Raw genomic sequence first — 27,997 nt, 5'->3', positions numbered from 1 at the left:
CGTGAACAAAGAAGGAAAGGAAAACCCAAGAAAATTTATACAAAACTGACAATTTCTTTTTAAGAGAAAAAGGAAGATTTTTACAAGAATTCAAACGCTATCGCATCAATCCATCTCAAACTTTCACTTCAGTTGTAGTAGAGATTGAAGTTGTCGGTGTAGACTTGCACAACTTTCTTCTTTTCCTCTCCTTTCTTCTTCTCCTCTTTCTTCTCCTCTTTCTTTTTCTCTTCCTTCTTCTCCTCTTTCTTCTTCGGGGGCTCGTAATTGTTCTCGATCGAGCGGAGGATCCCGTGATGGCAACTGTTCACCTTGCGAACATCGTCCAGATCGAAGTTCCCGATCACAACCAAGCCAGAAGAATCGGATTCCACTTTCTCCACCCCTGTTTTTTCACACCCAAATGTTAGATGGGAGCAAAAAAGAGAAATTTTCCCATGCTCTTACCTTTGATCTTCTTGAATTCATCAGTCTTCCCCTTGCAGCTCGCGCAAGTAGACAATGACACCTTCTTCATGATGAATTGCTTGCTTGTGGAAAAACGAGCTTCGATCTCAAATCAGAATCCTTGCTTCCTTTCTTCACTCGGGAAAAACACGCTTGATCTCTCTTTAGAACTCGACTACCCTATTTAAGCACGAAAATCTTACACCATCGCAACAGCAAAACGCGTCGGGACACGATACGCTCGCTTTCTCTTTCTCTTTCTTCTCCCTGTAGTTACTTCGGCGTGTTTTCTCCCAGCGTCGACCGACAGTGTAGAACTTCACATCCATACGAAAAATGGCACTCCACTTTTGGCGGCCAAAAAAGCAGCTTGACGTCGGAACAAAAAGTTGGTCCTTATTCTCGACCCGCGAAAGTTCCCGAAATCTACCGGCATTTGCACAAAAAGTAATCACCGCGGGAATATTATTTTGAATCCGCTTTTGACTCAGCTTCTCCAGATCCAATCAATCCTTCACGAAACTCTTGAAACGGTTTCTTCGCTCTTGATCCATCCCAATTGCCAAAATCACAATTTGGCGCTCCTTAACATCTGTGCAGTGTTTTAGCTGTAGTAATTGTAGGTATGGGTGTAAACGTATACAACGCTAGAACCACCGCCCTCCTTCTTCTCGTCCTTCTTCTTTGGGGGCTCGTAATCGTTCTCGACGGAACGAAGAACGCTGTGGTGGCAATCCACCGCCTTGACCACGTCGTCCACATCAAATTTGCCGATCACTACCAGGCCTGATGACTCCGATTCCACCTTATCAACTCCTGTCGAAAAAACCACACCAGATTCATGGTCTCCAGATCCAATCCAAAGATTATACCTTTGATCTTTTTGAGGGCGTCGATCTTTCCCTCGCAGCTCCAACAAGTAGAGAGGGTGACCTTCTTCATGCTTGCAAAAAAAGAAAAATAGATCCAACTGGGAGATTTTTCCTTGAAACTTGCTCTCTCCTAGGGAAAATTAGCCGAGCTGCTATCGCGCTTGCTCGTCTTCGAACTGATTTTATAGCTTCTACGTTAAGCCATCGTAGGACGACGCGTCTACTACCAAATTCCTCGCTACTTCAAAACACGAGGCCCGCTTCTGGGGGAAGACCATTTCACCAGGCTTTCGCAATGCAAAAGAAGATTTCACTCGTAGTTCTTTAAAACAGATGAAATTTCATTTCTAAAGAAGATTGAAATTGATTTGCACAACCAGATCTTGTTTTCCTCTCTTAGGATCTTACATGCATAAGCATTTGCATGGCTCTCCGGAGTAGGACCCAAGCCCAAATGTCTATAGACTATATCTATCTATCTATCTCTGTTTTTTTTTTCGCAAGTAGACAATGTCACCTTCTCCATCAGATGGTGATCTCAGAACGCGGCAAAAACAGTTTGACGTCGAAACAAAAAGTTGTTCTTGCGCTTGGCGCCATTTGTTTTCTGTTTTTTCTCTGTTGGTTCGTCCCACCTTGTCACGTAATATAGAGGTATACATACATGTGCGAATCTACGGTAGTACGACCTGCACTCGGATTTGCGACGATATGTCAACAGCAGAAGCATTGTAGATCTTATCAGTTATTCACACCTGAGCACTTAATCTCTTGAAAATCCAATAATCCCTCACGAAGCTCTTGAAACTTTTGCTTAGAACAGAACCACCGCCCTCTTCCTCCTCCTTCTCTTCCTTCTTTGGGGGCTCGTAATCTTTCTCGATGGAGTGAAGAACTCTATGGTGGCAATCCATTGCATTGACCACGTCGTCCACATCAAAGTTTCCAATCACCACCGGGCCTAACGACTCCCATTCCACCTCGTCAACCCCTGTTGAGAAAACCACACTTGAAATGCAATCCAAAGATAGTGTTATACCTTCAATCTGCTTGAGTGCGTCGACAGCTCAGAGTGTCACCTTCTTAGGAAAATTCGATTGCGATGCCAATTTGTTGCGATTTTTATAGCTGAAGGTATCGTAAGACGACGCGTCTACTTCCAAATTCCTCGCTAGTTCAAATTACGAGGTCCGTTTCTGGCGGAAGCCATTTCACCCGAAAGAAAATTTCCACACGGATCACAGTTTTATCGACGCGTCTAAATCTCGTGCCATCATGGATTTGTTTTGGTGTTGCAACTTGACACCCTCGTGCTCCCTTTCTGAAATCGCTGGAAGAAAAAGTCCATTCCAGCCGGGAGACCAAAGAAGCTTACATTGATCGCTAAAATCCAGAAAAGAAGGTAAGATTGAAAGGTCAGTCCACGTTCACGGACCATTTTTTTAAAGTTTGAAGCTTGAATAGCATTATAGTCTTCTAAACAATTCCAATCGCATAGTCTGAAACTCACTTGGAACTCCTCAGTAAATAAACCATTTATTTCTCTAAACAGGAGGAGGATCACTTTTAGGATAAAAATGATGTTTTGACGAAGTGAGAACTTTACTAGAGCTGAGAGCCATAGTTACCACATTCCTGTACCATAGAGTCTCCGGTGTGTTTTGTTTCTTCTTTCTGCGGGATCAATATTTTAGATTCGCTTTGATCTCTGAACCGCATCGGTTTCAAGCTTTCGAAATTGCTTCACCTCCCATGAATTCAAGTATTTGAAGTGGAAGAGAAAAACTACTTCTATACACAAACACTATTTTAACTCACTTCCAGTACTGGTTGTAGGTGTGGGTGTACACATATATAACGCTAGAACCTTCCTCCTTCTTGTCTTCCTTCTTTTTGGGGGGCTCGTAATTGTTCTCGATGGAACGAAGGACACTGTGGTGGCAATCCATCGCCTTTAGCACGTCGTCCACATCAAATTTTCCAATCACCACCAGGCCTGACGACTCCGATTCCACCTTATCGACCCCTGTTGGGAAAACCACACCAGAGATTTCATGGAATCAGGGCCGCGATCCAATGCAAAGATTGTGCTATACCTTTGATCTTCTTGAGCGCGTCGGTCTTCCCCTTGCAGCTTTCACAAGTTGAAAGTGTCGCCTTCTTCATGCTTGCAAGGAAAGGAAAATGGATCGAGATTACTAGTTGCTTGCTCAAGATGTTTGCTCAGAAAACCGAGAAATACGCTGCGAGATGCCTTGCTGCTCATGTCTGCGGTTTTTATAGCTTGATTCTACGGTATAGTCTTTGTAGGACGACGCGTCACCACCAAATTCCTCGCGATTTCAGCGAATAGTCAAAGACGACCACAATGCAGAAGAAAATTCCACACTGTCTAGATCCGCGTTGTTGCAACTTTAACAGTCTATTCTTCTTATGAAGAGGACATTCCAACTAGCTGGGAGACCGATTCATCAAAGCCGCAAAAGATTGTCGCGTTTGAGCCTAGAACTCAAGTTGAGCAGCAAATCATACAGCAGCAAATGGGTGATTCCCTACTAGAAGTGGTCGTTGCCACTATTCCGCACATCGCGTGGCACCGTGGATGATTCATGATGTTCCTTCTTCTCCTCTCTCATAATTGTCCTTGCGGGAACAATTTCGTGGAAGTTTCGGCCCCAAAAAGTTGTTTCCCGTGAGTTCGGACCAGTTAATCGATGGTTACAACATAAAAAAGGTAAGGTAGGAAAAAACTCTGCTAATTTACTATTCTAGAACTCCACACTGATCGATTAACTTTATGGAAACGCAAGGGTGGTGAAGTGGAATCCGATTCTTCTGGCTCTCCATTCAGAAGTATATCCTTGACTACGTCTGAGCACCGGCATTATTCATCAGTTTGATAAAAAAATATTCAAGTTTTGAAAATTTAATGCTCTGACAATTATATCCTTAAACCCTTATGTTAAACTGAGGGTTAAATATTAAACTAAAGTATATTGATAAAGTGTGCGTGCGAAATAAGAAACCCTAAGAACTTGGTGCTATGTCTAGATCAGAAGCTCCTGAAGTTGCGCCAGACACACGCCACCTCCCTTGTTCTTGCAGATCCATCCATCCTTTGCAAGTGGAAGAACTATGCAGTGTTTTAGCAATTGCAATTGTAGTGATTGTAGGTGTGGGTGTAAACATATACAACACTAGAACCACCGCCCTTCTTCTCCTTGTCCTTCTTTGGGGGCTCATAATCGTTCTCGACGGAACGAAGAACGCTATGGTGGCAATCCATCGCCTTGACCACGTCGTCCACATCAAATTTGCCGATCACTACCAGGTCTGACGACTCCCATTGCACCTTATCAACCCCTGTTGTTCAAAAACAAGAAACGATATCAGCTTTCAAATTTCCAATCCAAGTTTGTACATACCTTTGATCTTCTTAAGCGCATCAGTCTTTCCCTCGCAGCTCCCACAAGTTGAGAGTGTCACCTTTTTCATGCTCGCAAAAGGAGGAAAAATGGATCGAGATTTTTTCTTGAACCTTTGCTGAGACTTTGCAACTCCGAAGAACACGCTGCGAGATGCCTTGCTGCTCACGTTCGAACTTTGTGGCGGTTTTTATAGCTGGATTCTACAGTTTAGCCACTGGTAAATTGCCAAAGTCGAAGACCATTTCAAAGCTTCTCTCTTGCATTGTATAGAAAGTTTTCAGAGCGTACACTGGACTTTCACATGGGCTTCCCTTTCTCGTGCCTCACATTTGACGTCATTTGATGAGTTGCAGCTTTTTGAAATCGCTGACAAAACCCATGCTGGGAGACCAAAGGAGCGTCCTTGACTTAAACTTTTACCCAGAAGGACCACAATCGCGACTAGCCATCAACTTTGTCAAATCCATTCCAGCTGGGAGACCAAAGAAGCTTACATTGATCGCTTAAATCCATGGTAAGATTGAAAGGTCAGTGTACATTCATGGACCATTTTACGAAACTTTGAAGCTTGAATAGCATTATACATTCTTCTAAACAATTCAAAACGAGTCTGATACAGTGGCTCTCAGCTCTAGTAAACTTCTATTTGAACTCACTTTGTCAAAACATCATTTTTATCCTGCAATTGAAAAGTGACTTCGTTTAAGTCTCCTCCTGTTGAGAGGAATAAACAAATGGTTTTTTTCAGAGTTCCACTCTTTAATGTGTGATGACGCACGTTCATTTTCAAACTCTTAGGAAGAGAATTAATCTCCTCAAAGTTCAAGGTTAAGAACGAACCACATTCCTTTAGAGTCAAATGCACCGGTGTGTTTTCTTTCTTCTTTCTGTGGGATCAATGTTTTAGATTCGGTTTTGAACTCTGAACCGAGAAAAATTAATGCCCTTGATTGAGACATCAACTTTCGAAATTACTTTACCTCCCATGAATTCTACATTCAAGAATTTGAGGTGGAAGAGAAAATCTATTTTTACACACAAACACTATTTAACTCACTTCCAGTACTGGTTGTAGGTGTGGGTGTACACATATATAACGCTAGAGCCTTCTTCCTTCTTGTCTTCCTTCTTTTTGGGGGGCTCGTAATTGTTCTCGATGGAACGAAGGACACTGTGGTGGCAATCCATCGCCTTTAGCACGTCGTCCACATCAAATTTTCCAATCACCACCAGGCCTGACGACTCCGATTCCACCTTATCGACCCCTGTTGGGAAAACCACACCAGAGATTTCATGGAATCAGGGCCGCGATCCAATGCAAAGATTGTGCTATACCTTTGATCTTCTTGAGCGCGTCAGTCTTCCCCTTGCAGCTTTCACAAGTTGAGAGTGTCGCCTTCTTCATGCTTACAAGGAAAGGAAACTGGATCGAGAAAACTAGTTGCTCGCTCAAGATGTTTGCTTGAAGCTTGCCAGAAAATCGAGAAATACGCTGCGAGATGCCTTGCTGCTCACGTTTGCGGTTTTTATAGCCTGATTCTACGGTATAGTCTTCGTAGGACGACGCGTCACCACCAAATTCCTCGCGATTTCAGCGAATAGTCAAAGACGACATAATGCGGAAGAAAATTCCACACGTATTGATCCGCGGTGTTGCAACTTTAACTGTCTATTCTTCTTATGAGAGACCGATTCATCAAAGCCCGCAAAAGGTTGTCGCGTTTGAACCCAGAACTGAATTTCCAAGTTGAGAAGCAAATCATACAGCAGCAAGCGTTCGGGCATGGGTGATGCCCTACTCAAAGTGGTCGTTGCCACTATTCCAGCACATCGCGTGGCACCGTGGGAAAGCGAAGAGACGAACTTCATGATCAGAGACTGTTCCTTCTTCTCCTCTCTCCGATTCCACTTCACCACCCCTACGTTTCCAAAAAGTTAATCCATCAGTGTGGAGTTCTGAGATTTTTCCTACTTTACCTTTTTTTCAACTTGAATCTTCCATGAATTCCCGCAAGGTGATATAGACATTGAACAAAAGGTTGTTCTTATCATTGTTCTCTCTCTCTCTCTCTCTCCCTCGCTCTGAGATTCTTCCTGTCACGGAATCTAGAAGTATAGCCTTGACTACGGCGACGATCATTGACTTGCACCGGCATTTGTGCTGTGCAAAGTCTTTTGCATTCATAGAAAGATCTAACTTTTGAAAACCTTACATCAGTTATGATTCTGACAATTAAATGCTCTGTCAAACTCATTGCTCTTATAGATCTGAAACTCTTGAAATTATTTCATACACACGCTACCTCCCTTGTTCTTGCAGATCCATCCATCCCTTGCAATTGGAAGAACAAATTAGCACTTGCAATTGTAGTGATTGTAGTTGTGGGCGTAAACATACAAAACGCTACCACCATCCTTCTTCTCTTCCTTCTTCTCTTCCTTCTTCTTTGGGGGCTCGTAATTGTTCTCGATGGAACGAAGAACACTGTGGTGGCAATTCATCGCCTTGACCACGTCGTCCACATCAAATTTGCCGATCACTACCAGGCCTGACTTCTCCGATTCCACCTTATCAACCCCTGTTGTTCAAAAACAGAAAAATCCACGAGATCAGCTCTCGAATTTCCAATCCAAAGTTTGTACATACCTTTGATCTTCTTAAGCGCATCAGTCTTTCCCTTGCAGCTCCCACAAGTTGAGAGTGTCACCTTCTTCATGCTTGCAAAAAGAGGGAAAATGGATCGAGATTTTTTCTTGAAACTTTGCTGAGACTTTGCCGCAACACCGAAGAACACGCTGCGAGATGCCTTGCTGCTCACGTTCGAAATTTGTGGCGGTTTTTATAGCTGGATTCTACAGTTTAGCCACCGCTAAGCTAAATTGCCAAAGTGGAAGAAAACTTCAATGCTTCTCTCTTGCATTGTAAAGAAAGTTTCCACACGTCTAGATCACAGTTTGAGGCGCAGACTGGACTTTCACATAGGCTACCCTTTCTCGTGCCTCACATTTGATGACTTTGACTCGATTTTTCTCAAGGGAAACTTCCTTCACGTTTTGAAATCGCTGATAAAACCCATGAATTCATGAATTCCAAATAGCTGGGAAGAAGCGTCCTTGACTTAAAACTTTTACCCAGAAGGACGCGACGTTCATTCAAGCTAGCCATCAACTTTGTCGAACATATATCTAGACTGCAAGATTGTCCTCCGCGGCAGGAACAAAACAACAAGTTAAACTTCAGGTGGATCACGCAGAACGTTTGCTAGCAAGATGTGAGCAGCTCCATTCCTGGAATCCAAATCCAAGACGCTCTTTGCGACAAGACCGGCACTGTGACAAATATGATCATCACTCATCCGGCCCATCCTACACGCCGAAAGAAAAGCCACCAGATTTACAGCATCTGGTTTAAATGGCATCGTCGCCAAGAGCTCTCTCGCATCTTCCAGATACGAGGCTCTGGCGAGCAAATCCACCATGCAACAGTAGTGCTGCTTCACAGGCTCTATTCCAAAGTCGTGTCTCATGGACAGAAAGTACTCCTTGGCGAGAGCAAGCTTTCCTTTGTGGCTGCAAGCGATGAGAACTCCCACGAAACAAACCTGGTCAGGAGAGTGTAGAGTTTCGAGCTCGTCGAAGATTTTCATCGCCTCTTGGAGTTTTCCCCTCTGTGCGAACTTGGTCAGAATCGAGGTCCATGAAACGAGATCGCGCTCGGGCATAGAGCTGAAAATCCTTGCTGCGTTTTCTAAATCACCGTTTTGACCATACATAACCAGGATTGCGTTCCAAGCAACGATGTCTCGCTGTGGCATTGTTTCAAACAAATGCTTCGCTTCTTCCACTTCTCCGTGGTTTGCGAAAGCGATCAGAATCGACGTCCACGACAGTAGATCTTTGTGAGGAACACTCTCAAAAACCTCCCGTGCAAAATCCATGAAACCAAACTGCGCATATCCACAAATCAGTGAGCTCATAGCCACGGAGCTGTGCTCCGGCATCTCGTCAAACACTAGTTTTGCTCTTTCCGGATTTCCTCTATCGAAATTGGCAGCTAGAACAGCGTTCCACGACGACAAACTCGACTGCGGCATTTTTTCTACCATCTTCTCAACTCTCTCAAAGTTTCCCTTTTGGCTGTAAGCCGAGATCATCGAGTTCCACGACACGATATTCGTGAAAGGCATTCTCTGGAAAAAGAACTCGGCTTCTTTGATATTTCCAGCTTGAGCATACGCGCTTACCATGCACGTCCATGAAACCAGGTCACGGTGCTCCATCTTCTCAAAAAGCTCCCGAGCTTTTCCAATGTGGCCATTCTGAGCATAGACCAAAAGCATGTTGTTCCACGACACCATGTCATGCTGAGGCATAGTATCAAAAAAGCATTTGCCACCTTTAACATCTCCAACCTGAGAAAACGCAGTTAACATAGCGTTGCAAAACGTGAGATCCACTTGCCTCGCGGTATGAAAGATTTCTACGCACTTTCGCATATGTCGGAGACGGGCATATGCGGTAAGTATCAGAGTCCAAGACACCATGTCGTGCTGTGGCATAGACATAAAAACATTGTTGGCCTCCGCGACCTTTTGATGGTGCACGTATCCTGCTAAAAGTGTAGTCCACGAGATAAAGTTTCGTGCTGGCATTCCATCAAAAACTGTTCGCGCCTGTTTAAGATGCCCGTTTTGGGTATGCGCAGCAAGCAGTGAATTCCAGGAGATTAAGTTCCACTCCGGCATCGAGTCAAAAACAATCTTCGACTTCTGTTTGCTTCCGCTCTGGGAGTATGCCGCTAGCAATGTGTTCCAAGAAACAACGTTCCACATGGGAATCTCACCAAAGAGAATTTCAAATTCTTCAAAGTGCCCGCTTTGGGCATATGCAGCTAGCATGGCATTCCACGCCACCATGTTCTTCTCAGGCATCTCGTCAAACGTAGCCCGGGACTCGCGAATATACCCATTTCGGGAATATGCACAGAGCATCAGCACCCAGGTGTAAACGTTCCTGTCGCCCAAAGCAATGCCGTCGAACGCAATCCGTGCATCTTTCACCCGACCGGCGCTTCCGTACATGTGAATCAGCTTGTTGGCGATGAAAACTTGGTCTGGTGTTTTGGCAGCCATGATCTTCTTCTTCTTCTCGCAGAATCAAAATCAATCCACGCGCTCTCGATTTCATCGTCAGCAAAGCGCCTTTTAAAATATGATGTCATGCCCAACATCAAATTCCTGGAGTCGTAGCTTTAAGTTTGGTGGAAGAAGGCACAGCGAAGATCTCAATCTCACAACTAGCAACTGGGAAATTTCAATTGGAATCAGATAATTTGTAGCTGGATGGATGGAAGATCCAGGATTTTGCGTGGAAGCCACATCATGGATATAAAAGCCCCGCTCAAGATCGCAGTTAACACACAAGTTTCTCATATTATCTTTGTTACAAGAAAAAAAAGTACTTAAAACATGTCTTCTGCGATCTTGTTTTGTGCATTGCTTGCTTCGACCTTGTCTCTAGTTTATGCCCAAAGTCCCAATTGCACGAATGCCACCGCCGTGTTCACTTTGGGCGATTCGATTGTCGACAGTGGAAACAACAACTATTTTGTGAACGTGAGTTTCACAATTGCCAGAGCAAATCACACTCCCTATGGTGTTGATTACCCCAATCAAATCCCCACTGGCCGATTCACAAACGGATTAGTTCTTCCTGATTATCTTGGTAAGTTGGCCGCCAACTTTCAAGAACATTTCAAATGTTAGTTGTGGATGATCATATATGTAAATGTGGTTTGTAGCTCAATACTGTGGAATCAACAGGGCACTCCCGTTTCTCGATCCAAATGCGAATGGGGTGAATCTAACCCAAGGTGTAAACTTGGCTTCTGGAGGTGCGGCGATCATAGATGCTCTCTCCAGCAATCTGGTAAATCTATCACAATCCACCAGTGTCTCAGCATCCTGATACTAATGATTCTTTGGTGTCTAGACTCCTTACAACTTTAGCCTCCAAGTCCAGTGGTTTGCGAATGTAACTCAGAGGCTTCAGGCTCTAGAAGGCGTGGCCGCAGCATCAGCTCGAATTGCAAAAGCACTCTTCATTCTAAGCTTTGGATCCAATGATTTCTCCAACAAAAACTTTAGCATCTACCTCAATTACACAGACGCGGACTTTCGAGCCCTCATGATCACCACTTTTTCGAGCAGAATTAAGGTAAAACAAGCTTTTTAGATCTAAAGATTGAACTGTTTTCTGCTTTTCCAGGACTTATACAATCTGGGAGCTCGCAAGTTTATAATTCCAGCGCTGGGACCTTTGGGTTGTACTCCCATAGCGATCACGATCCAATGCTTGAGCGCTGGCAACTTCTTCCCATCTTGCCGGACAAATTGCAACGAGAACTCAAACAATTTGGCTTACTCTTACGACGTGGATCTCCAGACCGCGCTCAACTCTCTCCAGGCAAACCTGACGGGATCCAAGTTCTACTTCAACTTCGATGCTTACAACGTGACAAGGGACGCCATCTCAAACCCTTCCAACTATGGTGAGTATGGCTGTTCTCAAAATCTCATGCTTTTCTTACTCACTCGTCCTCTTCAAGGCTACACGGTGGTGAATAGAGGCTGCTGTGGATTCGGCTTTACAGAGATTGGAGATGGTTGCAATGGGACCATGGTTTGCTCGTCCAGATCCTCGTACATGTTCTTCGATGCCATCCATCCCGGACAAGATCTCATCAAATTGCTCGCCAATCGCTTGTTTCCATCGCTTGCGAGCTAATGTAAAGCTTTTCCCGCTTCATAAAATAAAGCTCACTCCATTCAAACCTGCGCCGTTGGATCTAATCCATCTCGACCGTAGGATATGGAACAAACATGATGTAAAGCCCTAAACCTAACCCTAGTCCCTCAGCAAGCGGCCGTAAGGTGTCTGTCTCGGGGATCTTGCGCTCGGAGATTTTGCGCAGCGAGCCCAGGTGAGTGCTTTCTTCGATCGCAAGGCTCGATTCAGTGGTTTTAGTTGCCAGGAAGAAGCGCCATGGCGATGCCTTACAAGCCCGGGAAAGAGGAGGCGGCCGAAACCCTCCATCGCATTCGCATTACCCTGACGTCCAAGAATGTGAAGAATCTGGAGAAAGGTAAGGTTTAGAATTTCTTTCCTGGCATGAAAGAAGGCTGAGACGATTTTTCCTTTGGTTTTTGTTGGGTGGTCTGCTTTAGTTTGTAGCGATCTGGTTCGTGGTGCCAAGGACAAGCAGCTTCGAGTGAAGGGTCCCGTGAGGATGCCCACCAAAGTTCTTCGTCACACCACCAGGAAGTCTCCCTGTGGCGAAGGTATGCCCTCTCTGGATTTTTTCTCTTTTCATTTTTGTTTCTCACTGCTTCTCGACAGGAACTAACACCTGGGATCGTTTCGAGCTGAGGGTCCACAAGCGAGTGATCGATCTGCACAGCTCCTCGGAGGTTGTGAAGCAAATCACCTCCATCACCATCGAGCCCGGTGTGGAAGTCGAGGTGACTATTGCCGAGTAGAAGGATTCTTCTTGTTCGTTTTCCTTCTGCCAGAGCTGTTTGAAGAGATACTTAATCTGGTTTTGACTTACGCTTCGTGTCTTGTAAGCTAGGATTTTCGTGCTGAAGAGTGCCCTGGGGCATTGCTAGCATTGCAGTGCTTTCCTTCGCAAGCTCTTCGATAAAAATGTATGCCTCTCTAGCTTTTGGAGGGGCCAAGGGTGTGATCTTCTGAGCCACTTGTGGTGGGAGTGTGCTGGGAACATCACAACACTCTTGTACAGGTTCTTTGTTTTGCACAGCCCTTGAGATCACCTTCCGTAACTTTGCAGTGGAAGTGTTTTTGAGTCATTGCTGTGCTAGAGCTAATTCTTCCAAGGTGGGGAGTTTTTCCTTGCCTGGATCTCTATCCGCTTTGTCATAGTGTCCACTGGTTACCGTGGAGACTTACGGTGGATAGAGGCAAATAGTTATTTGTTCTAGAAATGAAACCAATGTAGTCTTTTGTGTTCTTTCACGAGGCTTCTCTTTTGAGCTCTCGACGCAATTCCTAAATACCAGTGCACTGGTATTCATATATTCATACCAAGTATGTTCTATATAGCTATGGTTTTCATCGAAGTTGTCACAGTTGCATTCTTTCTGTCCTCAGCTATCGTTCGAGTTTTGGGATCCTTTCCAGGATTTCTGCATCCAAACTCCAATGTTTTCATCAACGGAGAGCCTTCCAAAGATCTCCCCCCTTCAGCTCCAGTCACAAACAAATCCACGTCGATATTACTATGTTTCCAGGCCTCAACACACAGGGACCCTCCATTGCTTGCCTCGCATTCGGTCCAATCCTCCACACATCCCCGAGCGTCCCGCCTCTACGTGATTTGTGTCAACTTCAAGGTTTTGTATTCCGGTGATCTCTTCATCTTCTCAGGGTCTCGCTCACTCCTGGACAACTCGGACACGGGTGCGCTTGGAAGCCAAAACCCGGGAAGATCAGACATGGCTACAGCGCTGTTCCAAACCAATCCAAACATCAGTTCTCCGGTTTGACGATAATAATGAGTGACCAACTAATAAATGTTTTGCAAAAGTTAGTTGGCAGGCAGAAATCCTCTGGTTCGATTCCGGCAGATCGGATCAACTCCATGATAGTCGGCACGGCAGCCGACAATCGAAAACTCCACTGCCTCCATTCTCCCCACAGGCTTGACAAAGGCGCGATGACCTTGAAGAACTTGAAAGATAGTGTATTATTTAATCATCTCTTCCTTAGTGCGCACACTAAGGCCGCAGAGTAATGATTCTGCCACGGGTTTCAACCCTCCGGGAGGCGGCCACAAGATGGAGCTTTGCGTGCTGGGAGCTGCAAGACCGATGCTTGCACAGGTTTGAGAACCTGAGACAAAAGATCTTTTCTCGCCGAGCTGGGTGTTGGCACGGGTCCAAATCTCAAGTATTACGTGAGATCAGGGAGCGGCATGAGTGTCATTGGGATCGATCCCAACGAAAAAATGGAGAAGTACGCTCGAGCTGCTGCAACAGATGCCAGGCTCAATTTGACAAAGTTCGCAAGTTCGCGAGTTTTCACTTGCTTTCCGGGTAGGAGAACAACAACACTTATACCGGTCATCTCAACTCCGGTGCTTTGCTCGGTCAAAGGTTGAAGCTTACGGTATTTTCTTTGCTCGATCTTCACTCCTTTAGATTAATGTAGAAGTGAACGGAGCTACATTCTACTTCCTGGAGCGGAGGTTTGTGCTGGAAACCGTCTCGCCCTCGTCTCATTTTCGCGCGCGAATCAATCCAGAAGGAAGTAGTGTGAGATTCTGGCAAGATGTTCTCGACCCCCTCTAGCAGTTCATCGCCGACGGCTGCCACCTCACCCGTGACACACTCTCCGCATCAAATCCGCCAGCTTTGCGAGTGTCGCGGCGCAGCGAATCAACCTGATCTCATATAATAGGGACCTCTCAGTCTTAATGGTTGTAACAACGTAAATCTGATTCTTGATGGAAACACAATCTGCAGCTCGGCGTAGGCGTGCCAGGAAAATCAACATCCACCTACTTACATCTTCCTTTGCATTTAAGCTCGCGGCCACTGCAAGAGATCATAGAGAAAAAGAGCGAGCGAGCGCGAGAGAGACTAAACTAGAGGAAAGAAGAGAGTGAGCGAGAGCACAAATGGCACTAGCAAGCAATGCTTTTGGATTCCTTCTCTCGTGCATGGTGGCCATCTTTGGAGTTTTGGGCGATCCTGATCCTCTCCAGGACTTCTGCGTCAAAGATCCAAACTCCAAAGTTTTCGTCGACGGAGCCCCTTGCAAAGATCCCACTAGAGTTACTGTTGACGACTTCACCTCCACCGTCCTTCGCCAGGCTCCAGTCACAAACAACACACTGCGAATCCAAGTCGACTTGGTCGATATTAGAATGTTTCCAGGCCTCAACACACAAGGGCTCTCCATTGCCCGCCTCGCATTCGGTCCATTTGGCGTGAATCCTCCACACAGCCATCCCCGAGCATCCGAGATCATCTGGCTCCTCCAGGGAGGCCTCTACGTCGGATTTGTGTCAACTTCCAACCGGTTGTTTGCAAAGGTTTTGTATCCCGGTGACCTGTTCATCTTTCCCAGGGGTCTTGTTCACTTCCAGCGAAATCTGAATAACTCGAGCACGGTCGCAGTTGCTGCGCTTGGAAGCCAAAACCCGGGAAGAACAGACATGGCTAGAGCGTTGTTCCAGACCACTCCAAACATCATGAACGAAGTTTTAGAGACAACTTTACAGGTTGATGGAAATGAGATTAATAAGTTACGAAGTGGAGTGAGTCGGACTTAATCAATGTTCAAAAGTTTCAATTAACAAATAAAATCGATCTTGGCTCGGAGGGCTGTAGTATCATTCAGAAATCCTTTTGTCGCTGGTTCGATTCGGTCAGATCGGACTTCATTCTTCAATGGTATGCAGTTTTGGGCACTATATAAAAATTGAGGAATGTGTGATTCTTTTTCTGACCAATATAAAATTATAATGTTTATACGCATTTTGTTTCCGACTTGGAAACTCTCCCAAGCCAGTGCCGCTGGGCCAAGGAAGGTCAAGAGCGGCGAGTAAGGAAGACTTTTGAGTGTTACGGATGAGAAGATCAGTCAGCGAGGAGGGGCGGTGTCCATTAACTGGGGTCCAGCAGAAAGCCTTGAAACTTCCAAGAGGACCGAGACGAAGGGGAGGCTGCGGCTGCCGGGGGATTGAAACAATGACAAACACTTTAAGCATGAAATCCAGATTGACTCTGCTTTACCGCTCTACATAGTCCTATATGTTAAGTTTGCACTCCTCCACACAAAATGTTATTCCTAACTACTGTTCTCATCAGCATACGGAAGCTCAAAGAAATATGACAGCGTTGCTTCCTTGAAGCCTTTGAATCCAAGTGTTCGATTGTAAAATCTAAGAGAGTTTGTCTTTATATGTAGGTAACACAGTTGGACTTCTCTACTAATACAATAAGAATAAATGTACGGGAAATTCCCCAGTATAAATACATATACCAGAGCCTCCCAATAGCATCTCTGCATCGATCAATCGATACATCTCAATGGCCAAGTTTCCCCAAGTTTTTGTTGCTCTTCTTGCAGTTTTCACAATTGCCAGCCTTGCAGTCGTGCGGGGTGATGAAGATCCCCTCCAAGACGTCTGCGTCCAGGATCCCAACTCCAAAGTCTTTATCAACGGAGTTCCTTGCAAGGATCCCACCACCGTCACTGCCGACGATTTCACCTCAACCATCCTCCGCGAGCCTGCAAACACCACCAACACTCTCAACATCAGGGTCCAGCTGATCGACATCACGATGTTCCCAGGCCTCAACACGCAAGGACTCTCCATCGCTCGCCTCTCATTCGGTCCATTCGGAGTGAATCCTCCCCACGTCCATCCGCGATCATCCGAGGTCATCTATTGTCTCCAGGGACGCATCTACGCTGGGTTTGTAACGACAGCCAACAGGCTGTTCGAGAAGGTTTTGTATCCCGGGGACTTGTTTATCTTTCCTCGAGGGCTGGTCCACTTCCAGCGGAACCTTGACCCGGTCAGCGCTCTCGCTATTGCCACTCTTGGGAGTCAAAACCCTGGTCGCACGGATGTGGCTAGGGCTCTTTTCCAGACTCAAGAATCTGATAATCTGAACGAAGTGATCGAAGCAGCTCTCCAAGTTGACGAGGAAGTGATCGAAAAGCTTCGCGCTGGAGTGAGCCAGACCTGAGAAGAGTTTTTGATAAAGGTAAGAAAGAATGTTCTTGAGATAATGAGTTTAATATAAATTAAGTTTTCTAAAAAGCCCTAAAAGGACATACTGGAATCATTTTAAATTTAACAAAGGGCTCGCGTGGATCACATCCGCAAGAGCGTCTCACGCAACCAGGTGGAGATGATCTCGCGATCCAAGCACGCGAGCGATGTTTCACGGGCGTTGGATTCCGCCAAGAGCGCCTCCGGGATTTGGTGATAGAAAAGTGCTGGATGCATCGAGGAATTGCGGCCAATGCTGGAATCGTCTCGTGGAACGTGGTAAACAAGGAAGACCAATCTTAGCGAGTCAGTTGGCAGAGTGGAGGACTGTAGTAGCTCTGAGAAATCCTTGGGTCGCTGGTTCGATTGCCGCATGGTCAGCAATCGTCCACCTGTGCGCTTCTTTGGAGGGGCTTTGCGGAGCCGCCACATAATGAAAAGTAGATCCTTGGGTTGAGCTCAGGGCCATGGCGAGGTTCCCGGCACTTGACGAGACCACGGGTTTGCGTGCTGGGAGCTGCAAGATATAGCTCCTCATAGTGGGTCTTCAGAAGATCTGGCAAATAGCAGTGCAGATGTGGGAGGAGGCAAGTGCTTGTATCAATCTTGGGAGCATCACTAGCAACACCAGGTGGGAGTGTGGCTGGGCTACATGCAGATGGTCTTGACAATGGCGATCTAGTAGTAACAATTATCCTTTTCTACGCAAGTTTTTCTTCTTCTTCTTCTTCTCTCTTGTTCTTCTCTCGCAGCAAACGCTGAGCCGTCCATCCCAAAAGACCTGACTGGTAAAAGGAGTTCGTGTCTTACGAGTCCTTGCAAATTCTCGATAACATAGGAGAACAAAAACCCCTCAACACTTCGTCAACTGTGCTCGGTCACAGATTTAAGTTCAACTCTCCAAGGTTGAAGTTTAGGTGAATAGAGTCCTCAAGCCCTACTTCCTGGAGCAGTTGCGGCTCAAGGTCTGTGCTGGAAACTATCCTCGCCCTCGTCTCATCAAGTAGTGTGAGATTCTGACAAGATGCGTCCAGCAGTACGGGTGCCACCTCACCCGTGACACACTCTCTGGCATAAAAGCCGCTAGCTTTGCGAGCTCGCGGCGCAGTGAATCAACCAGCATCGCCTTCCTGGTCATAGGGACCGCACAATCTTTACAGTTGTAACAACGTAAAATTTATCCTCGGTGGAAAATTGGACACGATTATCAAAAGAGCTGCAGCTCAGCGCGAGCATGCCAGGAAAATCAATGCCAAGGTAAAGTCTCGATCCACCTACTTACATATTCCTTCATTTAAGCTCGCGGCCACTGCGTTGTTTTAAAGAGAGCGAGAGAGAGATCATAGAGAGAAGGAGCGAGAGAGATTAAACTAGAGGAGGTAAGAGAGTGAGCGAGAGCACAAATGGCACTAGCAAGAAATGCTTTTTGGATTCCTTCTCTCATGCATGGTGGCCATCGTTGGAGTTTTGGGTGATCCGGATCCTCTCCAGGACTTTTTTGTCAAGGATCCAAACTCCAAAGTCTTCATCAACGAAGCCCCCACAAGAGATACTGCTCACGACTTCACCTCCACCATCCTTCCCCAGGCTCCAGTCACAAACAACACTGAGAAGCCAAGTCAACTTGATTGATATTAGAATGTTTCCAGAAGGACTCTCCATTGCTCGCCTCGCATTCAGTCCATTCAGCGTGAATCCTCCACACAGCCATCCCCGAGCGTTCGAGGTCATCTGGCTCCGCCTCTGCGTCGGATTTGTGTCAACTTCCAACCAGCTGTTTGCAAAGGTTTTGAATCTTTCCCAGAGTTCTCGTTCACTTCCAGCGAAACCTGGATAAGTCGACACGGTTTGGCTGCGATTGGAATCCAAAAACCGGGAAGCACAGACGTGGCTAGAGCGTTGTTCCAAACAAACTCCAAATATCACGAACGAAGTTCTCGTGTGGATTGGCCGGACTTTACTGACAAAAAGTCCAACTAATAAAATGCAAAAGTTTCAATAAATAATCAAAACCGATCTTAGCTCAGTTGGCAGAGAAAGTGTTAGAAATTGGACAATGGAATTTACATCCTGTAATAGAAGTCCGATCTAAACCAAGACTTAAAGTTATCCATAGAAAGAAATCTCAACACTACAGTGAAATTTGTTTTTGACTCTAAGAGTTTCGGTGCTGCCTGGGAGGGCGGCCTCTGCAGAAAGCCTTGAAATTTCAAGAGGACCAAGATGACAGAGAGGCTAAGGTGTAAAATAAGGGAGGGAACATGCCCATGTGAGCATAAAGTTAAACAGCGATTGCTACACTACATGCAAAATGATATTCATCAGGATATGTCTAGCACGTCTATAGCGTTGCTTCCTTGACGCCTTTGAATCCAGGTCTTTGTTCTGCACAGCGAGTTCACCTTTGTTTACATTGTTTTGGGTCATTGTTGTGTTGGAGTTTATTCTTCCAAGCTGGAGTTCTTCCTTGCCTGGATTTTTATCAACTTTGTCAAAGTGTCCACTGTTTACCGTGGAGATTTGTGGTTGATAGAGGCCAATATTCCTTCCTATATCGTTGAAATTTCGGTTCTAGAAATGTTGAAAAAACTCGAATGCATGGCAAGCAATGGAGTGTGTTGAGGCCTGGAAACATTCTAATATCGATCAAGTCGACTTGGATTCTCAGTGTGTTGAAGGATGGTGGAGGTGAAGTCTGTGTCGGGATCTTTGCAGGGCACACCATTGATGAAAACGTTGGAGTTTGGATCCTCAATGAAGAAATTCTGGAGAAGATGCACAAAAAAGAGTGTGCCGTTGGTATATGAAATTGCGAAAACTCAAGACGAAATACTTGGTATGGATCTGTGGCCTCTGCTCGACGGTATTTATTCGCAGTGCTCCGAGGAGCCAATTTTTTTTTACATGGTCACATATACAAATCATTGTTAATTTCCAAAAAGTTGTTTGAGAAGGTTTTGTTCAAGGGCCTTAAAATAGCAAACCACTCCAAAATGTGTGATAACACGCAACCCGGTTCGATTCCGGCAGATTAAATATTAGTTTTACAATGATAAATCAGCTAGAAGCATAGGACCTCAAGGAGAAGAGCCTTGTCTCTGACCCATAAAAGCTTATAAAATTCAAAGAGCAAACAGCAAGCCAGATCTAGGATAGTAAGCTTTTCTCTTATGTTCATTGGCAATAAGAGTGTCTCTTTGTGTTTCTAGTGCGAAGATACTTAAATAAAAGAATAAGGAATGTGTTGGTGACAAATATAATAATATAATTTGATAGGAATTCTGACTAAAACTCCTCACAATCGTGCTGTGGGCCAAGCAGGGAATGTGGAGGACTTTTTATGCTTAGAAGATCAGCCAGTGACGAGAGCCTTGAAATCCAAGAGGTGGCCCAAGTCTGGCCCCACCTTATAAGGATGAAAGCTAATTGATCCAGTAGCTTAGACAAAACAATCTTTGTAACACTTGCATGCACACATTTTGAGAAGATCTGAGGCGTTAACAATTAACACAACACACTTCTAAGTACAAAAATAATTCAAGGCTTGAGCCTTTTAATCCACAGCCCTTGGGATCACCTTGAATGGAAGTGAATTGAGTCATTGCTGTGCTAAGTTAATTCATCCAAGCGGAGTTTTTCCGTGGCTGGATCTCTGTCAACTTTTTCAAAGTGTGCACTGTTTAGCGTGGAGATTTGCTGTTGATAGAGCCTTCCTTTATTGTTGAGATTTCAGTTCTAGAAATGTTTTAAAAAGTCTGATTTATAAATCTCCGAATTTTCCATGCTGCCTTTCACGGCTCCTCTTCTTTTGAGATCTTTCACTCAAGATCCACTACTTCACGCCAACGGGTGACATGACATATCGTTGTCTCTGCATGGGTCTATGAATGTATACGTGACCATGAGAAACAATTAAAAATTATAGCTCTCGATGCCATTTCTGCCAATAAATACCAGCGAGCAGAGGCCACAGATTCATACCAAGTAGTTTCGTCTTGAGTTGTCACAATTTCAAGTGTTCTATGCCAATGGCTCTCATCAAAATTGTCACGGTGTCATTCTTTCTGTGCTTAACTATTATTGGAGTTTTGGGCGATGAGGATCCTCTCCAGGATTTCTGCGTCGAAGATCCAAACTCCAAAGTGTTCATCAACGGAGTTCCTTGCAAAGATCCCACCACAGTCACTGCCGATGACTTCACCTCCACAATCCTTCGTCAGGCTCCAGTCACAAACAACACACTGCGAATCCAAGTCGACTTGATCGATATCACAATGTTTCCAGGCCTCAACACGCAGGGACTCTCCATTGCTCGCCTTGCATTCGGTCCATTTGGCGTGAATCCTCCGCACAACCATCCCCGAGCGTCCGAGGTCATCTGGCTCCTCCAAGGACGCCTCTATGTTGGATTTGTGTCAACTTCCAACCAGTTGTTCGCAAAGGTTTTGCATCCCGGTGATCTGTTCATCTTTCCCAGGGGACTAGTTCACTTCCAGCGAAACCTGGATAAGTCGGACTCGGTTGCGGTGGCTGCGCTTGGAAGTCAAAACCCGGGAAGAACAGACATGGCTAGAGCGTTGTTCCAGACCACTCCAGACATCATGAACGAAGTTTTGGAGGCAACTTTGCAGGTTGACGAAAATGAGATTGATGAGTTACGACGTGGAGTGAGTCGGACTTGATTCTGGACAAAAGGTTCAACTACAAAATGCTTGCAAAAAATCTCAATAAAGCTCTTAGTTCAAAGGTGCTCAGGAATCCTTAGGTCGCCGGTCCAATTCCGGCAGATTGAACTACACTTTTTCAGGCCTCTCCAAGATTTTTGTGCTGCTTCTTTGGATGGAGCATTCTAGTAGAGAAATTTTAGTAAAGCCTCTGTGGTAGTTTTGAAAATTGAGGAATGTCTTATTTTGTTATATGAATTCCTCACAGACTCTCCCAAGACAGTTGGGCCAAGGAGGGTCACGAGAGGAATGGATGCTGCTTGGGAGAAGATCAGCCAGCGAAGAGGGGCCATTAGATGGGATCCAGCGGTAAAGCCTTAAATTTCCAAGAGGATCGAGACGAAAGAGGAGCTGCTGCTGTGGAGGGGGATTGAAACCATCGCTCCAGCTCCCGACTTCAGTTAATTGATCCAGTAGCTAATAAGAATGGACAACAAAATCTGTGTAACACAACACATGCACAATCTCATAGGCAATAACAAACACATTAGGCATTAAAGGCAAGCATCATCCAGATTGCATTTTTGCATTGATGGACGTTTTTAAACAACTCAACCCTACTCTCTATGTTAAGCTGGCGCTGTCTATGTTAAGATCTGTAACTACTGTGCTAATCAGTATACGAAAGCTCAAAGGAATTTTCTGTGTCTACGGACAGCGCTGCTTCTTTGAAGCTGTGGAATCAAGTGTTCGATTGTAAAGTCCTCTTATTGCAGTTTTGGCAATTGCCAACGTTGTAGTGGAGAGCCCTGCGTCCAGGATCCCAACTCCAGAATCTTCATCAACGCAGTTCCTTGCAAGGGTGACCGCCGACGATTTCACCTCCACCATCATCCCGGGAGCCTGCAAAAACCACCAACACTCTCACATCAGGGTCCAGCTGGTCGACATCATAAGGTTCCCAGGCCTCAACACGCAAGAATCCTCCCCACGTCCATCCCCGATCATCCGAGGTCATCTATTGTCTCCAGGAACGCATCGACGCTGGGTTTGTGACGACTGCCAACAGGCTGTTCGAGAAGGTTTGATATCCCGGGGACTTGTTTATCTTTCCTCGAGGTGGTCCACTTCCAGCGGATGACCCGGTCTGCGCTCTCGCTATGGTCACTCTTGGGCCTGGTCGCTGTGGCTAGGGCTTTTTTCCAGACTCAAGAATCTGATAATCTGAACGAAGTGATCGAAGCAGCTCTCCATGATTGAAAAACTTAAGAGTGTTTGTTAAAGGTAAGAATTAGATTTAATATAAATTACTTTTTTTAAAAACTAAATCTAAAAACCCTAAATGGATATACGGCTGGAATCATACAAGAGCCCTAAAAGCAGAGGAGCTCGGCCCGCGCCTGCGATCAATGCGCGTGGCCTGCGATCAATGCCTGCGCAGCCATGGGAGTTTCTCGCAAAGCAGAAAACTCCACGAGCAGTTTGTGGAGAAAGACGCGGTGATCAAGACGGCGCTGGTAGCCATGTATGAGAAGTGTGGAGTTCTGGCCAAAGCAGCGGAGGTTTTCCTAGCTCACGACCTCCTGGAACTCGCTCCTGGAACCGTACGCAAGAGCCGGGCATCTCAGGCAAGTCCTGGAGCTTCTCCGGAGGATGGATTGGAACGGGATGATCCCGGACGCTCGACGTTCGCTCGTCAAGGGATGCCGGGAGTACTTCCGATCCATGGCTGCGGACAGATGGATAGAACACACCCCGGAGCACTACGAGTGCGTGATCGACATCCTCGCGCGGAAAGGATTCGCGAAACAGGCCAAGGAGCTGATCGAAAGCATGCCGTATGAGCCGAGGCCCGTGATGTGGAAACTGTTTTAGCGAGTGACAAAGATTTGGTCCAGGTGGTCAATGGTCAGTATTTAGGGCTTTGGGTTAATATCTGGAAGCGCGAAAAATGGTCAACGGTCATGGTTGTTTTAGGAAAGCTGTTGGTCAAGGGCGTGTGGAAGGGGAGGACAACGATGAGCGCGGCGCGACAGACAGACCTAAAGCTTTAAAGGCAATGCACATGGCACATGTATGACGGCATGCCGCATGTGACTAAATCACAATCTCGCCTTTCTTTTTCTCACGCCACATGGTGGCTGGTACGGAAGAGAGTTTGGGTTGGGGCCCATGGCCCATCTCATCTGTTTGGGGCCCATTGTAAAAAGTTGGTCTAGCTATGGTGGTGGATGTGGTGGTCTTCTATTCTTTTGCAACTCCACAAACAACAAGAACAACCAAGGCCAAAAGAATGGAAGAAATCTCACTCGTCATGTTGCGTTGGGTGTAAAGTTCTCGTGGCATGTGACAAGGCTATAAAGTTGTTTAGATTTGGTACTATCAAGTTTCCAGTTTGGTCAGTTCCCATAACTATAACCTAGTAAGTTATATTCATATCAAGCTTTGTGAAACAAAAACAAACGCCAAAAGTCCTGTGATCCTTTTGACAGGAAGGAGATCACGTTCCCTTGGCTGCGATACGTACTAGAAAACCAGTATATTTTGTTCTCGTGGGTGCGGGTAGTCGTGTTCCACCACCACCTCGGCAGCCACCAAGAATCAAGAACAAAATCAAGTAACCAGAGGAGCTGGCCGAAGAAAAGGGTGTAAAAAAGAGAAAACAAAATCTTGTGGAAGAGAACCAAGGAATGCCTCGAATGCGGGTGGCTACTTTGCCTTAAAAAACTAAACCGCAGCATCCAAGATCGGACGGGGTGGCGTAATTGCTGCCGCAGACACGGGCTGTTTGTGAGATCCCACATCCCAGCTCTCAAATCTGCTGCTGCGCTGCTGCCACCACCAAAATCCAAAATCCACCGAAAGAGAAAAGAGCGAAGAACGAGGAAAGGAGGGGGGAAAAAAAAAAAAAAACCACCCAGGGAATCCAAAGCCAGCGGCGTCGAGTCGATGGATCAGAAAGCTCAGAACTGGTCGCCGCTGTAAGTCTGCCCGTACTGCCAATTGGGCGGGGCAGCGTCGTACGACACCACCGTCCGGCCGTCGCTGGTGGTGACCTTGAAGGAGAGCGACTGGCCGCTGAGGATGGCGTTGCTCTGCCAGTTTTGGCCCCAGTTGCGCGACATTGGCAGCCAGTCGGTGTTGGAGCCCTTGATCGAAACCGAGTGGACGTCCCCGGCGCCGCCGACGTTGGTGACGAGCACCAGGTTGAAGTAGTTGTGGCCATTCATGGTGAATCGGATGCCGCCTTTCCTCTGGCATGGAACCCTGAAACGAAGAAAAGCCTGACGTAAATAAAAGCAAAGCAAAGCAGAGCAATGTGGGTGCTATGACTTTCTCTAAAGGATCTCATCTCGATGAACAGGGAAGCAAAGCAAAGCAAACAAAAGTTTCATCTAGTTACATAGAAGCAAAGCAACCAAAAGTTTGATCTAGATGGGACTGGCACATAGAAGCAAAGCAACGCAACGCAAAGCAAGCAAAAGTCTGATCCAGATGGAACTAGGACAAAGAAAACCCAACCCAAGAGCAAAGAAAAAAATGGAAAATGGGAATGTAGTGCTTGTACCTTCTGTAAAGAACAGGCACAATGCCTCCCCTGTACTTGGCGATCTGCTCGAACGCTGGCTGCGCCATGTCGAAATGCTGGAGCGGCGTGTTGCACCATCCGCCATTGTTGTTCGGGAGCGCATCGTTGGGCGGGCAGAAATTCGTGGCCGTGACGAGAACAGAGGAGCCCGGGAGGCACCACTCGGGATCACCATTGCATTTCACCTCGAAGCAAGCGCCGCAGGAGAGGCCGCTCTGGAAGAGCGCGGTGCTCAATGCCGCGGTGTTGGTGCCGTAGCCCTGGCTGTAGAGATTGCCATAGCCGCAAGCTCCTCCTGGTAGAGAGAATCCAAGACGAGGGCTCCCGTTAGAACAAGAAACCAAGATCGAGCGAAATATTTCGCAAGAAACGCGATGTCTCACCCATGGTTCCAGATGCATCGCTGCCGCCGTAGAATGTAGCATGCGCGCCGGTCCAGGAGCCGGATTCGTAGCCTCCTCCGGACGATCCGCCACCGCCGCCGCCATGGCCGCCTCCGCGATGCTGGTGATGGCCGCGCGCCACGCCGTGGTGGCCAGTCGCCGCGGCCTGGTGGAGAAATGCGATCCAAGAAACGATCGCGAGCAGCAGAGGCGCCCTGGAAGCCATGGCCTGCGATGTTTCGAGAGATTTCACACAGATTAGCCGCGGCGAGAGAGGATTATATGCGAGAATGGAGAGAAAGATACCAAATCGATCGAAGGAGGCGAGAGGGACGCGCTCGCCAAGAACGCTTGATTGATCGTGAGCTCTTTCCTGGCTTGGGGAGAATGGGCTCTTCATGGCGGGTTTATAAAGAGAGAAAATCCCTCGCATTGAGCGTGCCCGCCTGGCCAAAAGCTCTTTTGCCCGGCCAACGGTTTTGGTCGGGGAGAGCTTTTGGGCGGCGGGGCCCGCCCGTGTTTTTTGGCGGGCGGTCGTTTATAACGGGCAACCGTTTAGGGCTGGCGGGGCGAGTCGTTATCGCAACCGTCTATCAAAAGCGGAGTGACGGTCGCGATGATGGTGACGTGCGTGACGGCCCAGGCAGGGTGGCAGGCAAGTCAGGGCGATTTTACCGTGGTTGTGGTAGAAAGGTAAATAAAAGGAGCAGGGACCTTTTCCCCAGTTGTTTGTCAGCGTGGCGGTAAATGTTCCGGTAAAGTTCGTTTAGAAAAGGCTTTAAAAATGCGTGAAAGGGAAATTCGTTCGCGGGTTTCTGGCGTGGATTCGAACCCCCACCCCGCCGCAAAAGAGGAAGATATACACGTACATTGTCGCTGTACAGGCACTAGCTTTGCCGTCGAAAGCGTTGCAAAGGTCTCCTTTACTTTAATCTCCTGTCTCAAACTTGCTTGGAATCAAATATATCTTTAGGCGAAAGACTATACCAAATTTTCTTGGGGCACCACTTCTGGAGGTTTCGATGAGGTTTCTTCGATTAGGGCTGACGATTGATGACCTCTAGAGAGTTTCTGTTCTTATATTTTCTTGGCAATTTCATGGCAATGGACAAATTTTACAACCTGGATCCCACGACGTGAAATTTTGGGAGCTTATATTCTAAGTTGACGGACAAAAACATTGCGCATTAAGTCAATATGCCATGCACGTTACCCCGCCCGCCACGAAAATTTGAAAGTTTGAATTCTAGAATATGCCGCCGACAGTACGGTACCGTCTAGACTGTCGGATCGCACGTTGGACGGCCGAGATGGCGGCCCGCAGTCAACACGACGGTGACGTGGATGACACAAATAGGGAAGGGCGATGGTGATTTGATTGACATAAGCGGCTGCTTATTTGGTGGGTAAAACTAGGAGGTCCATCGAGAAATTGTCCAAATCATATGTGGCATTAATGGCCATGACCCAAACCTCCGTACGGCGCACGTAAAACTTAGAATGTAGTTAATGCGAGGAGGGCAATGAATACGCAGCGGCACGCAAGTGGTGCAAGTGGTCAGTGGAATCCGTCCGTTGATTTTAGCGTCTACGATTGCTCCTAGTTAGGTGGTCCCGGGCTCGAGTCCTTGTAGCTTAACGTCTCTTTTAATGTGGCGAGCTCGACATCCAGCCGCAGATCCAACGGCTCAGATTTCCCGCTTCCAACACGCCCTAAAAGTGGAGTTTGCCCTAGATCCAACGGCGGGAGTCTCTAGGGTTTACGAGGTGAGCGATGGCCGACAAGAAGAACAGCCGCAGCAAGAAGGAGGTCGTGACGAGGGAGTACACCATCAATCTCCACAAGCGGATCCATGGCTGGTAAGCTTCAATCGCACGCTCCATTCGATCGAATCGATTGTTTTGCCGCAGCACCTTCAAGAAGATGGCTCCCCGGGCGGTGAAGGAGATCAAGAAATTCGCGCAAAAGGCCATGGGAACCTCGGATGTGAGGGTGGATGTCAAGCTCAACAAGCACGTCTGGAGTAGAGGCATCCGCAATGTGCCGCGGAGGATTCGCGTCCGGATTGCTCGCAAGCGCAACGACGACGAGGACGCCAAGGAGGAGCTCTACAGCTACGTCACCGTGGCGGAGCTCCCGGCCGAGGGATTCCGGAAGCTCGAGACCAAGACGGTGGAGGAGGAGTGATTCTTTCTTCTCTTGCCCCAGATCCTGGAATACCAAAATTTTCCCCTCTTTAATTCTAGTGTTCTTCGTTCTCGAGCACAATGCGATCGTAGTATTAGGGTTCTTGGGTGCCATGGCGGTGGAGCAGTGATTTCTCTCTTGCGCCATTCCAGATTTTAGTTCCTACTCGAGCAATCGATATTTTGATAGAGCAATGTGATCCTGGGATTAGGGTTTTGGCTAGGGTTTTTGGGCGCCATGGCGGTGGAGCTCGCTCGTCGCTTCCCACGGCGCCTTTACAAGCTCCACGAGGTGGATCTCTCCAATCCCTTCCTCTACGCCAAGAAGAGCCCCAAGGATCTGCCGACGCAGAAGGTACTCAGCATTGTTCGCACCCATGGCCCGATTGGATCGCGCGATCTCTGGGAGCACGCCGAGAAGGAAGGGATCAAGAGCAAGACACACATGAGGCGCTTGCTCGTGTGGCTCCGCAGCAAATTCCTCGTCCACACGCAGTGCTTGCACGGCGAGAGCGCCGGCTCCAAGAATCCGGGCAAGCGCAACAAAGCGGGAGGCGGTGGTGGTGGTCACGCGGACGATCGGATTTTCAGGTGGGTTGCTGTGCCTCCTGCTCCAGATCG

General features: G+C 46.9%; 10 protein-coding genes and 1 pseudogene across 11 annotated transcripts; 8 read left to right on the top strand and 3 right to left on the bottom strand.

Moving 5' to 3' along the window:
• Window positions 1–13: 13 nt before the first annotated feature.
• LOC9638293 (protein PXR1) lies at window positions 14–1,497 on the bottom strand. The gene is made up of 3 exons (XM_002994137.2): window positions 1,320–1,497; window positions 448–1,263; window positions 14–385 (listed from the first exon to the last, which is right to left on the bottom strand). Exons 2-3 carry the CDS (start codon window positions 515–517, stop codon window positions 129–131), a joined length of 327 nt encoding a protein of 108 aa, XP_002994183.1. The 5' UTR covers window positions 518–1,263; window positions 1,320–1,497; the 3' UTR covers window positions 14–128.
• Window positions 1,498–6,886: 5,389 nt separating this feature from the next.
• On the bottom strand, window positions 6,887–10,045 carry LOC112343734 (pentatricopeptide repeat-containing protein At4g02750-like). Its single transcript, XM_024667733.1, has 2 exons — window positions 7,395–10,045; window positions 6,887–7,326 (listed from the first exon to the last, which is right to left on the bottom strand). Exon 1 carries the CDS (start codon window positions 9,877–9,879, stop codon window positions 7,978–7,980), a length of 1,902 nt encoding a protein of 633 aa, XP_024523501.1. The 5' UTR covers window positions 9,880–10,045; the 3' UTR covers window positions 6,887–7,326; window positions 7,395–7,977.
• A 150-nt stretch (window positions 10,046–10,195) lies between these two features.
• Window positions 10,196–11,573, top strand: LOC9638292 (GDSL esterase/lipase At1g58430). The gene is made up of 5 exons (XM_002994143.2): window positions 10,196–10,471; window positions 10,548–10,675; window positions 10,739–10,963; window positions 11,015–11,297; window positions 11,355–11,573. Exons 1-5 carry the CDS (start codon window positions 10,216–10,218, stop codon window positions 11,531–11,533), a joined length of 1,071 nt encoding a protein of 356 aa, XP_002994189.1. The 5' UTR covers window positions 10,196–10,215; the 3' UTR covers window positions 11,534–11,573.
• A 74-nt stretch (window positions 11,574–11,647) lies between these two features.
• Window positions 11,648–12,355, top strand: LOC9638291 (40S ribosomal protein S20). Of its 2 annotated transcripts, none has more exons than XM_002994142.2 (4): window positions 11,648–11,729; window positions 11,781–11,891; window positions 11,974–12,087; window positions 12,146–12,355. In XM_002994142.2, the coding sequence occupies exons 2-4, from the start codon at window positions 11,792–11,794 to the stop codon at window positions 12,283–12,285; spliced, it is 354 nt and encodes a 117-aa protein (XP_002994188.2). In that variant the 5' UTR covers window positions 11,648–11,729; window positions 11,781–11,791; the 3' UTR covers window positions 12,286–12,355. The 2 variants fall into 2 exon arrangements, with proteins under 2 accessions (XP_002994188.2, XP_024523503.1); XM_024667735.1 differs by having other exon boundaries at window positions 11,650–11,729; window positions 11,774–11,891.
• A 905-nt stretch (window positions 12,356–13,260) lies between these two features.
• Window positions 13,261–14,211, top strand: LOC112343745 (annotated as a pseudogene).
• Window positions 14,212–14,444: 233 nt separating this feature from the next.
• Window positions 14,445–15,101, top strand: LOC112343744 (germin-like protein subfamily 1 member 13). Its single transcript, XM_024667746.1, has one exon. The coding sequence runs from the start codon at window positions 14,445–14,447 to the stop codon at window positions 15,099–15,101; it is 657 nt and encodes a 218-aa protein (XP_024523514.1).
• Window positions 15,102–15,861: 760 nt separating this feature from the next.
• LOC112343743 (putative germin-like protein 8-1) lies at window positions 15,862–16,527 on the top strand. The gene has a single exon (XM_024667745.1). The coding sequence runs from the start codon at window positions 15,862–15,864 to the stop codon at window positions 16,525–16,527; it is 666 nt and encodes a 221-aa protein (XP_024523513.1).
• Window positions 16,528–20,581: 4,054 nt separating this feature from the next.
• Window positions 20,582–21,590, top strand: LOC112343741 (germin-like protein subfamily 1 member 15). The gene is made up of 2 exons (XM_024667744.1): window positions 20,582–21,220; window positions 21,486–21,590. Exons 1-2 carry the CDS (start codon window positions 20,582–20,584, stop codon window positions 21,588–21,590), a joined length of 744 nt encoding a protein of 247 aa, XP_024523512.1.
• A 2,030-nt stretch (window positions 21,591–23,620) lies between these two features.
• Window positions 23,621–25,589, bottom strand: LOC9638290 (expansin-A10). The gene is made up of 4 exons (XM_002994136.2): window positions 25,496–25,589; window positions 25,190–25,418; window positions 24,786–25,101; window positions 23,621–24,484 (listed from the first exon to the last, which is right to left on the bottom strand). The coding sequence occupies exons 2-4, from the start codon at window positions 25,413–25,415 to the stop codon at window positions 24,181–24,183; spliced, it is 846 nt and encodes a 281-aa protein (XP_002994182.1). The 5' UTR covers window positions 25,416–25,418; window positions 25,496–25,589; the 3' UTR covers window positions 23,621–24,180.
• A 1,324-nt stretch (window positions 25,590–26,913) lies between these two features.
• On the top strand, window positions 26,914–27,455 carry LOC9638295 (60S ribosomal protein L31). The gene is made up of 2 exons (XM_002994140.2): window positions 26,914–27,049; window positions 27,101–27,455. The coding sequence occupies exons 1-2, from the start codon at window positions 26,964–26,966 to the stop codon at window positions 27,375–27,377; spliced, it is 363 nt and encodes a 120-aa protein (XP_002994186.1). The 5' UTR covers window positions 26,914–26,963; the 3' UTR covers window positions 27,378–27,455.
• Window positions 27,456–27,550: 95 nt separating this feature from the next.
• On the top strand, window positions 27,551–27,995 carry LOC112343740 (the record flags this gene model as incomplete). The annotated part of the gene is made up of 1 exon (XM_024667743.1): window positions 27,551–27,995. A coding segment is annotated over exon 1 (381 nt), but the record flags the coding sequence as incomplete, so codon positions are not given.
• Between the last annotated feature and the right edge of the window lie 2 nt (window positions 27,996–27,997).

Source organism: Selaginella moellendorffii, unplaced genomic scaffold (genome assembly GCF_000143415.4).
Source record: "Selaginella moellendorffii unplaced genomic scaffold, v1.0 SELMOscaffold_191, whole genome shotgun sequence".
Lineage (NCBI taxonomy): Eukaryota > Viridiplantae > Streptophyta > Lycopodiopsida > Selaginellales > Selaginellaceae > Selaginella > Selaginella moellendorffii.
Note: the sequence above shows the minus strand (reverse complement) of the source record. Positions and strands in the feature narration are given on the sequence as shown.